Source organism: Centroberyx affinis, unplaced genomic scaffold, assembly GCF_046629955.1.
Source record: "Centroberyx affinis isolate AG114_WGS23_722 - 3 ecotype Tasmania unplaced genomic scaffold, CSIRO-AGI_Caff_v1 ptg001775l_1, whole genome shotgun sequence".
NCBI lineage: Eukaryota > Metazoa > Chordata > Actinopteri > Beryciformes > Berycidae > Centroberyx > Centroberyx affinis.
Genome location: NW_027280168.1, coordinates 140,914 through 151,755, shown reverse-complemented (window position 1 = coordinate 151,755; position 10,842 = coordinate 140,914). Strand labels below are relative to the sequence as shown.

At 41.3% G+C, this 10,842-nt stretch overlaps 1 protein-coding gene across 1 annotated transcript; it reads right to left on the bottom strand.

Annotated features, from left to right (window-relative positions):
- Positions 1–143: 143 nt before the first annotated feature.
- crot (carnitine O-octanoyltransferase) lies at positions 144–9,521 on the bottom strand. Its single transcript, XM_071529208.1, has 17 exons — positions 9,385–9,521; positions 8,054–8,176; positions 7,088–7,212; positions 6,814–6,995; positions 6,571–6,695; positions 6,328–6,436; positions 5,911–6,004; positions 5,636–5,761; positions 5,404–5,505; positions 3,945–4,028; positions 3,701–3,808; positions 3,452–3,582; positions 3,232–3,361; positions 2,987–3,065; positions 2,666–2,759; positions 2,148–2,267; positions 144–1,636 (listed from the first exon to the last, which is right to left on the bottom strand). Exons 2-17 carry the CDS (start codon positions 8,166–8,168, stop codon positions 1,516–1,518), a joined length of 1,845 nt encoding a protein of 614 aa, XP_071385309.1. The 5' UTR covers positions 8,169–8,176; positions 9,385–9,521; the 3' UTR covers positions 144–1,515.
- Positions 9,522–10,842: the final 1,321 nt, after the last annotated feature.

The following is a 10,842-nucleotide window of genomic DNA, read 5'->3' as shown; positions in this document are numbered from 1 at the left end:
TTTTTAAATCAACTGACTCAGTTTACTTCAGTTCTTGTCAATTAGGCTTGATGGAGGAACAAAACTAATAAATAACAGCAGACAGATGAAATTCTCTCCATTTTATTTGATCATTCATACTATACATTTCCAAATGACTTCCATTTAACACCAGTATCTTAACAACATTACATTAATTGTACATTTTTTCGATGGTACTGAAGTTCAGACTTAAACATATTGAACCATTTCTCATTTGGATATTTGAAGGAAGTACAATTCTATTCACATTCTTGTCATTCACAAAAGGGAAGTCAACGATTACAGACCTGGTGGTTATTGTAAGGCTTAAAATGCGGTAGAAATGTGCAAGAAAGGAGATCCACTGTTCAGAGATGTTTTACAGTAGTCAGTATAATGTAATGCCATTTTCAACATTCATCAGTATTTGAATTGACAGACATAAGAAACATGAATATTGCATAGAGTGGATTACTCATAAGGGATCAGGTTTTTTGTTCAAAGAAGACACAGTAATCTGCAAACTAACAGTTTCACTGATCCAGCAAACTGATCCAAAACAAATCTTAGAGTTTATTCTGCAATACCTCAGTAGCCTTAGAATAATTAAAACAAAGCACTTCAGTGATTAAGTAATGTCTGATAAATCCAATAGAAAGCTTTTATTATTTTTATTCATAAGGCCTGGGCAAATGTCTTGAGAACTTATCTTAGGGAATGTTTTATTATTGTTAAAATTTGAACATGAACAACAGGAATTAGTTGTTGTAGCCTCATCTTTATCTCTCCATATTTTAACATTTAGATCTGTCTTTGGTGGAGCTTATGAATTGAGTAGTGTTTTAAAATTCTGTAGGTTTGTGTAGGGACAGCCAATCTGAAAACTAAAATATGGCAAATTATTTTCATTGAACTTCTATCAAGCTTGTTATTAATTTATTTGGAATGTCCTAAGTCATTATCACAGCTAAATCTAAGGCTAAGAGTCAAAATAACCATAAGTTTAAATTGTTTTCAACAAGCCTCTAGCTAACAGTTGCATCCGTGTCTGTTGTATGTTTTACCTGCTAGGGACAGACGCCATAAAAACATACAGTAGCTCTATGTTGATCATTAGCTCCATTCTTGCCCATTAGCAATATCTCAGCTAAAATGTGAGTTAATACTGTCAAGTTTTAAAATTCAACAATCTCAATAAAATTTCGATTAGAATCACTGCAGGAAAAAAATATATACTTCCAAAAGAGCAATTTCTATAGACACCATAAAAACCGCTCAATTAACACTGTTAAGAAACAACTAATGGATTTTTAATGCCAAACCATCAGGATAATCTCCCCGGCTACCTTTGCATTGATCTGTGCAGAAAACAAACATGACTATCACTAGCTGTCGGCAATTAACTGGGGCTTTGTGGACTGTGAGTGCATGAGTGTTCAAACAAGAGCTGTGAGGTAAAAGGCAAACAGGACAAAACAGGCCTGTTCAGCTCCTCTGTCTGTTGTTGTTGGACGGTTACAGCTGCGACTTGGTGGCCAGCTGGAGGATCTCATGCAGGGAGCTGCATAGGTTCTTGAAGAATGACTCAGCATCCGTCTGCGGGTCAGATTTCCACGCTGAGACGGAAGCCACAATCCTGCAGGAAAGGAAGTGTAGATGATAGTTAATAGTAAATGATAGTTGCTTAAAATGTCAGTAAGGTACACAGAATGTCTAACATTCAGCCAACAGATGAATTGTAACCCTATCGATAATTATAGTCTAAATATGTACAAGTTGGGGCAAATACAAAAAAAACAGCTTAAGGAATTTTCTATCTATTCATCTATCTATCATTGACATCTGTATTAAAATGCACTTGTCCAGGTGACTGACACTGATGCATGTCGCTGCTGTTGTGTGAAAATCTTGTATTGCCAAAATGTCAACTTTTCAAGAACTAAGAAAAACAGCCTTGTTTTTAGCTTGACTATCATGCCTTTTCAAGTTCATTCAGTGGGGTTTGAAAGGGTTTAATTGGCCCACGGGTGATCAAATTTTTTCAACCTATAGGGGAGCATGTAATCCTGAAATCACCAAAATTGGGGATTTGAGGTTTTCACAGGACAACAGTGATATGTAAACTTGTTTCTGTCTTGTCTGCCCACCTGTCATCTCTGATGCGGTAGAAGAAGCCATAGCCGTGTTGCACCATGGGAGCCACAGCTCCGAGAACTGTGGTGTAGCCCACCAAACTGGACGACAGCACAAAGTTACCACCGCCACCGCTGCAGAGACAAACACAGCTCAGTTAGTTACACACAGTCACTCACATAGACAGATCCAGCTTGTACTTGTCATTACAATGCAATTTGCTAAATCTGCTCATAAAGATCTGATGAGACCATATTGCTGTGTGTACTGTACACATTAAATATCCATTATGGCACTCGTGGCTGTTTTGTATTTAAATTTGTTCCAAATAACTTTTTCTTCTCCGTCCCTACACAGTGCTAATATACACTTTATGTTTGATAGGACAAGCAATTTCCCATCTTTGTGCATCTATACCTGTCATTTAATGGGTCATGGCGTGACTGGATGGCTGAGGTCGAATGTTAAGTGAAATGTTAAGTGTGACAGACGTGCACAACTATATGTAAACAGCTGGCTGTACTGGCTGTACCTCTTAGCATAGAGGGGATCCATGAAGAGATCTGGAGTGGGACGTCCCTCCTCCTTGGCGATCAGATACAGCCCGAAGAGATGTCTGTCAAAACCTGGCAACAATATCATGTAATAGCACGCAAAATGAATCAATATCGCAGACAATCACAGACAAGCAAACCAGTTTTTCCCACATAAGAATCCAAACAGCATTTTCTTTAGTTTCTTTATGACAGCTACTTTAGACAGGGTGGTCTCCACCTATTTAACAGTTTGGGGAAACACTAACACATACACACATCAAACACTTACGGACATCCAGTATGTAAAATAAACTGACCTTTTCCATCCTGGGCTTCAGCCATCAGTTTGTTGTGCTTGTTGAAGGCCAGCAGCAGAGCTTTCCTCTTGGCATCGGCCTGAGAGAAGAACAATAATGTTGATATTAATTTGTGATGCACTCTATCAAATAAGCAACTACTCCTTTTACGTCTTTCCGTTCCATGATTTTGCAGTAGTGAAGGTCTTCATGTTGTAGCCAGGCCTCCCTCTCTCTCCCTCTCTCTCTCTCACACACACACTCACACTCACACCGCATGTGGGGTCCAGCATGGCCTGACACCAGTTCACAGCCTCCTGGGTGCAGGGTCGCATGGTCTCCGTCCTGCCGTGGTAGAACCTGCGAGTCATTGCTGTCTCATAGCAGCTACCCGGCCTGAGAGAGGGAGGAGGAGACAATCTAGCACTTCATTTATACTTTTCAAATATCTGTAATGGTGTGGACAAATTTTTAGCCGATCCTCGCCTTCCATGCATTCTGTAGTAGGCCAACTGCATCGCCAACTGAATAAAGGTGTCAGGATGCAGCTTCCTCTGTTTGATGGCTGCTTTTCCAAAGGAGGTGAAGGCGTAACACACCACCTGCAGGTTCTGTGTCTGTAAAAACAGAGAGAAAGCGGACAGTCACTTAGCTGTGATTAAGGTTAAGTCATTAAGGTCAAGTCATTTTGTGGGGTGTTTTTTGCGGTGTAGTTGGTGTTTCCTATTGGCTCACTGTCTCCAGGTATTGCTGTTTGGCGAGGCTGATGTCATTCCGGACTTTTTCATCCACAGTAAACACCAGTTCCTCAGGAGGAGGCATCGGTCTGACCGTGTCTGAGCCCTAAAAAGACATACACATCTTTGTGTGAAAAAAGTGAATGGATAACTTCTGATTGAACTGTCAATAACAAAAAAACATAGATGCAGGGGAAGAATCTCAATTTATGTACAGCAACAAGTTAATAGCCAATGTTTACCTTCCATTTGCCTTCTGTAGCTTTGAGCTGCTGGTCCACATAGTAACACAGAGACACAAGCACCATGGCATCATATGGTGCATGCTGCAAAACAAGGCGATTTGAGGTTTTAATCAATCATTTTTTTCCCCTCAAAGACAATGTTTTTATGATTTGAAACATTGGAATGCTTTGCCTTTTGACAGCCTCTAGGTCAGACTCCAAAAAAAGCAATATGACATTCTTGAATCTGAAAACTTTGTCATATAGCTTTTGTGTAGCTAGTTTGTTTAAATTCGATTGGATGAACTTTATTATTTAAGGGGTAAATTGCTGTTGCATGAAAGAACAACACTACATAGTAAGACAACGATAAATAGGTAGCTAGTCAAAGAGTTAAACATGCCCAAACAAACATCCAAGTGCGGTGGTGCTTATCTAAAAACTTGCACACTGTGGCCCTCATTTATCAATCTAACGTAGAAACCAGCGCAGATCCGAGCACAGGGTTCACGTGTGATTCATGAAACGTTCGTATCTCGCCAATCACAGCGTAAGAATGACCGGGCGTTGATAAATGTGGCGACTGAAAACAATCGTCATTTAAATATCACGCCCTTAAATATTCTCGGTTTAGAGGCCTCGCCCCAGAGTTTACGACATGGAGAGGCGTAATACGTCCAAGAAGAGAAACTTCTCCGACCTCGAAATAGAAACTCTAACGTCCCAAGTCCAATTGAACCAATTAGTTCTATTTGGCACCCTGAAAAGTGGCATCAAAAGAAGTCGGAAAAATGCAGTATGTAAAGAAATCACTGCTGCGGTCAACTGCGTTGCCGTTGACAATCAAACTCCAGCTGAGGTTTGAATATTTAATTTATACATCCGTGATATGTATAGCCTATATATATATATATATATATAATAGTAGCCTAATATAAAGCTTGTATCGCAATTCTTTACATTTAGGTGAGGAAAAAATGGTCAGACCTCAAACAAGTAGCCTAGGCTATCTCAAAATGAAAGAGAAATTAATCTTACACCAGAAAACTGTTAACCCCGTTAATTGTAAACAATTTGAAAATACCTCTTTTTGTTAGGGGCTATATGACACATAGTCTATGTAGGCCTTTACAAAATATAATATTTTGCCATAGGCTACATATTTTTAAGTGATGAATATGTGGCTGCATATGCTTAGATGCCAGTCAGAATATATGGTCTAATAACAATTCTCCGACTCAGCCAGATTTACTATGCTGCACCGCAAGTCCACGCTGACTCCAAAACTTGCGTACACGAGTTGAGACTTGACGTGAGATTTGATCGTAGCCTCCGCTCAAGTCCAGATAAATGCCGAGCTTTGCATGGAAATGACCGTACGCCCAGTTTTCTGTCGTATGTTCGTTTCGTAAATGAGGGCCTGTGTCTTTCACCTGTCCTCTTCCATCAACACACATACACACACAAACAAACTCACATCACAAATTGATCCAAAAGTGCCGTCTGAGAATGAGATTGAATTGTAGGATTTGTCTCCCCAGCGGATGGTGGGGTCGCCTGTCAGGGCCTCCAGGGTCATCTGGGTTCAGAGTAGAAAGATCACACAATCAGACACACAACTATTTTCTTTTAAAACTGCCACAATGAGACTGACACTGTAAACGTTGAATCATGAAATCATAAATGATAAAAACTTATGCAGCCTGTACATGTGTGTAGTTCTCTGGGGTTGAGTAGGGTTTCGCATCATCCAGGCACACGATGAACAGACTGCTCTGGATGGTCTCCAGGATGGTCTTATTGATCGGATCAACGCTTATCAGATGCTCCCGGGCCTGGAGAGAGTATTGACTTTCAGGTATGATCTATTGATATGACAAGTTTTCCACCAATGCAGCCCATAATCCGTTTTCTCATGTTAGATCTTTTGCTCTAACTGAGCTGTGCACCAAAGTGTTTGATCTCCAAACCTCAGCACCCTCACCTTCGCCCAGCGCGTCCTCTCCTCTGAGGTGAGGACAGCAACTCCATCTCCATCTGGCTCTCCCTCACAACGCTCTTTCACATAGCTCAGCTGCCTACACAGGTGCACACAAACACACACACACACACACACAATGAAACAAACATGTCATCCCCACGAATGTAGCGTTAGCGCCTCCCGTAGCCTAGTAATTTTGCCAAATGCCAAAACACAATGGTGACATCATGCATCATTTCCTCCAAGTTTCGTCAAAACCGGATCAACGGTGTCTGAGATATTGTGCGTGACGGGTGGACAGACAGCTGAGTGGCGGACCAACGAACACAGACCCATCCATCACATGACATAATCATATGTTGACTAGACAGTTTTTTCAGATTTCTGAGTGATATGTGTGTGTGTGCGTGTGATGAATACCTGAGCAGTTCTGGGGGAGTGAGGATTTGCCCATCGCAAACTGCGTCAAATGTGAAGATCCGTCCACGGCACATCACCACCACATGGGAGGGGCAAGGACCCTCGCTCTCTGTAACGCAACACTGCACATTACACAACCGTGATATGAAGCAGAGAAAGTGGGTTAAAGTGTATGTGAGTGTGTGTAAGTGACGGCTAGAGATAAGAGCAGATACATAAAGAAAGATAGAGAGAGTATTCTACCGGTTTTAAAGTAGTTATGGACGGTATCCTTGTTGATTCCAGGCACTTTGCAGGTGCAAAACAGCATTCTGTACTGGTCCATATCATACGCTGTGTTGCCAGCTTTCTGAGGAGCAAGCCTCTCCCTAACACATGCACAGGAAGAACACAGTAAAATCACATACACAGGTGTGAACTGAGCAACCTCTGCTCTACAGACCACAAAAACACAGTTTGAAGTATGTGTGTGTGAGTGCGTCTTACGTGCGAATCAGGTCCCAGTATTGTAGTGTGTGCCACACGCTAACACTGGTCCTCTGCAACTGAGTCCCTTCTGCTGGGGGCCAGCAGTGCTCCAGGTAGGGCGCGGGACCCCCAAAGTTCACATTCAGCTGGGAGGGGATACGGACCTCCAAATACGCGGTGTCTAACCACCACTCCTCCAGCTGAGGGATAAACAACACAGACAAGCAGAAGGTCCGTGACTAACGAGGACATGTGTAAGAAGAAAACATGACATTTTCAGCACAGTACATACCCAGTTCCTCTTAGTCTTGGCTCTCTGCAGTAGTTTCTGGTGCAGGTCTCGACCAACGCCCTCTTTAAATTTCCTCACAGTGTTCACTGTAGCCTGGTACTCTTCCTCAGACGCAAAGGGACGCACTGAAGACAAACATGGCAACACAAAGTCAGCACCCACTGAGCAGAAGAGGCAGCCTGACAGACGGCAGCACCAACTCCCAGTCAGTATGAGCATTGATTAACCAAAAGCAATCAAAGTGGAGTAATGTTACACACAACCATTGATTCTGACATGAAAAAACTAAACTTAAACAGATTCTTTTCAATGACTTTCGAGGTCTTGTTTGGTGAAATTGAAGGACTCAAAATTTCTGGGGTAAGGTATGACATTGGTCAACATTAAACATCATAGAGGCCTCATTTGTTCACTCATCGTCTTGTCTTGTCAAGAAATCCTGGTGAAACCATTCATTTTAAAACTGAACACTGCTGCTATATCAATACAAATATCCATCAGAGGGTTTTCCTAAGGATGTTAACTGTTGATCCTAGGATAGAGAAGTCTAGAGAGCTGAGGCATATTGATGCCATATTTAATTTTTTTTTTTTTAAATCAAGTACTTTCAAAGCCATCCATTCATTTTTCAAAAGCTTTCGAGGCCTATTTTGCTTTCAAATTCACAAACTTTCAGGGATTTTCAAGGCCCGAGGCGTGGGCATGCTCATTGTCTCTTTGATTTACTGGTCAAATCCAAAGATATAAAAATGTGGATGTTGAAGTTTTAATAACACAATTACACTTCTCACAATATTAGAATTTTATTGTGCTAAATATTAACCCAAATAAATAGACCTCAGTGAACAGTAAAAGCAATGCTGGATTTCCTTAATTGTTGAATGTTTGCACTGTGAGTGTTTTGGTGATGTGTAACTTCAGACAGAGCACCTCAGTGACATAGGTCATATGAAGCTGCTGTCCTACCTGAATCCAGGTACTTGGAAAGGCTGCCCTCCAGTGACGGGACAGGCAGCGGTGGCAGGCTGCCCTGGTACTGGAAGGTCCGCTGCGATAGAGGCTCTGACACCTGATTAGCCATTTCTTCTCCTTAGTACAAAAAAACAAGGTCATTACACTGACAAGCAGGTGAGGTCGAAGTGCCAGAACACAGACTAGGTAGCACAGAGAGAATTATGAAACAAGACCTCATGATAAACAGGGTCATTAATCATCAATATACTGTATGTATAAAACACTCAAACTTCAAAACCCACTGGACCAAAACATTAACCTGTAGCAGGTCAGTCCAGTCCTCCAGTCAGACTCCTTTGCCTCTCTTCCATCAAAGAAAACTGACCATAAACCTCAGAAATTGTTTTCGGCAACTGTTTATTCTGAACAGTGGGGCTGAGATAATCATTTACCCCCAAAATACATCAGCGTGGAGCTCACAGCATGGAGGTATACGAAGTCTACTGGAGTTGGACTTCACCCACACACACACACACACACACACACACACACACACACACACACACACACACACACACACACACACACACACACACACACACACGCCTAGTTACAGGCTATGCTGCACAGCCTGTGCTCTTCATCATTGATAACTCTCAGCCAATTTGCTCATCCTGCGTCAAGGCCAACAATTAAGTCTAATAGACCTCGAGCCCCTAACCTGACGTTATTTCTACCTTTGCCGATATGACAACATATCATTTGAACAATTTAACAACCACATAAAGTTGTAAAAGATTATTTAAACAGTGGGATAATGCAAAATCCTGCACCCTTGTCCCATGCATGGCACCTGAGCAGATAAGGGTTAGCCTGGATAATCGGAGCATTGAATGTGGTCAGATTAAATTTAACTTTGGAAAAGCGTTTGGAAAAAGTTTTCTTTGCTGAACCACAAAGACCACTCACTGACTGGTCCGGACCACAACCGACCACTAGCTTCAGCGACCCTAGTGGTAGTAACCAGTGGTGAAAACTACCCATTCTGTTGCTATCTGAATCAACTCAATTGGCTGTTTTTGGGGTATTTTGGTCCGATTGTACAGTGAATAGTGGATTTTACAGTAAACCTGCTTGTGCAGTGAGATAATAAATGCACTTTTCCTTTTATTTTTCAAAAGGACAAAACGGTTTCATATAGTTAATTGGTACGGTAAGTAGTCGTGTGCGCGTAATATATCAACAACAGCATAAAGTATACTGTCTCAACTGACTCAAATATGGGTCAAACTTATTTTTGAAATGCAACTGCTCGCTTTCAAACAAAAGTATCGTGAACTCACCTTAAGGGTAACTGGACTGTTGTTTTGCACATCCACACACTATAAAAATACTGTACCAACGCTTGCTGCTGTTCTCGGCGTAAACGACGCTCCTCACTATTATGCGGTGCAGCGACTCTCCTCACCTTTACCCCACTAAATGAGCTGCCAACCCGGAAGACATGGCAGCGCATGCGCGGACTCTTGTACTTGACCTAAATTTAAACCAACGGTACACGACAATGAGCCATTCATAGCCTCGCCTGCTTTAAGGTCTTACTGTGTTTATAGGCTGCAGAACCGAGAGGTGGATTAATTTAATAAAGTGTGATACTGAGAGGACTACACGGACAAGAAAAGAAGATTTATGTGGCTTTCACAAGATGGATGAGACATGCATGGCAGCACAACAACCATGAACACAGTATAGGAGACTTGAAACAAGACCATTAAGGACAAAAGTTTTATGCAGAGCTTTATGGAGAAAAGAGCAGATAGATAGATAGATAGATAGATAGAATAGGCTTTTTCAATCTCTCTCTGGTCATTGAGATGATGGGTTTATGGTGGGGGGTTTCCTTCAATTAATCAGGGGGTTTATGCTTATTCTATGGAACATTTTATTTGCCACAATCCAACAACAAATGATCACATCCAATGATAAAAACTTACAATCTACAAATAACAGATGCCCACAGCAATTAAGGAATATTCCCATTATCAGTTAGCCTAATAATTATTCACGTCAAATAATGAAAAGCCACCCATCAAGTAACAAAAGAACGAATCAAGTAAAAACAAGCACAGATCCTGTACAGACCTGTTCAATTCTATTCACTGAAGCACTGCCACACGGTTAAACACCTAATTCCACTAATGTTACTTAAATACCACAAGGTAAAGTCAAAAACGCCCTCTAGAGGCCATCTGACGAAGCGCATCATCTTACCTGACTGACTGCCTGGCCTGAATTTGCCCCGTGATGCCCTCGGCTGCGCCGTGGGAAAAACGCAATGTGTGTGGCAGCCTAACTTTCTTTTTCTTGTCTTTTTTTTTTTTTTTTTTTAGGGGGGGGTGGCGGCGCTCAACCGCTTCAATATATAGGCTACCACTACACTGATTATGACAATGACATTCTAAATTCCGTGACCATGAATTACGTCATCATAATCAGCAGGACATTTGAGTTGCTGTTGATTGTCTGCAGAAAAATGCTTCTGATAACCAATACTCCATAGATTAGGCCTATTTTGTTTATTTAGGGAATCTAGGATTTAAAAACAAGGCTGTTGATTTTTCAATTGAGGCAGCTAATGATGATTTTTGTTGAAAAAGAGTAGGCTAAAGACTGTCACTGCAGAGAAGAACTTTAATCACACAAGAAAAGGTGATTTCTCTCAATTTAGATTAGATTAGATTAGATCGGATTGAATTAGACTATTGTTTGTTTGTTTGTTAAATAAAGCTTTCGTTGCAATA

Bases quoted from the DNA above. Each gene is read 5' to 3' on its own strand.
- crot (XM_071529208.1), bottom strand. From the start codon at position 8,168: ATGGCTAATCAGGTGTCAGAGCCTCTATCGCAGCGGACCTTCCAGTAC. The intron at 5,506-5,635 runs GTACAGGCTGCA...CTCTGAACCCAG, and splicing joins CCCCAGAGAACTACACACAT to ATGACCCTGGAGGCCCTGAC. The intron at 1,637-2,147 runs GTGGGCAGACAA...CCTTTCCTGCAG, and splicing joins TACCGCATCAGAGATGACAG to GATTGTGGCTTCCGTCTCAG.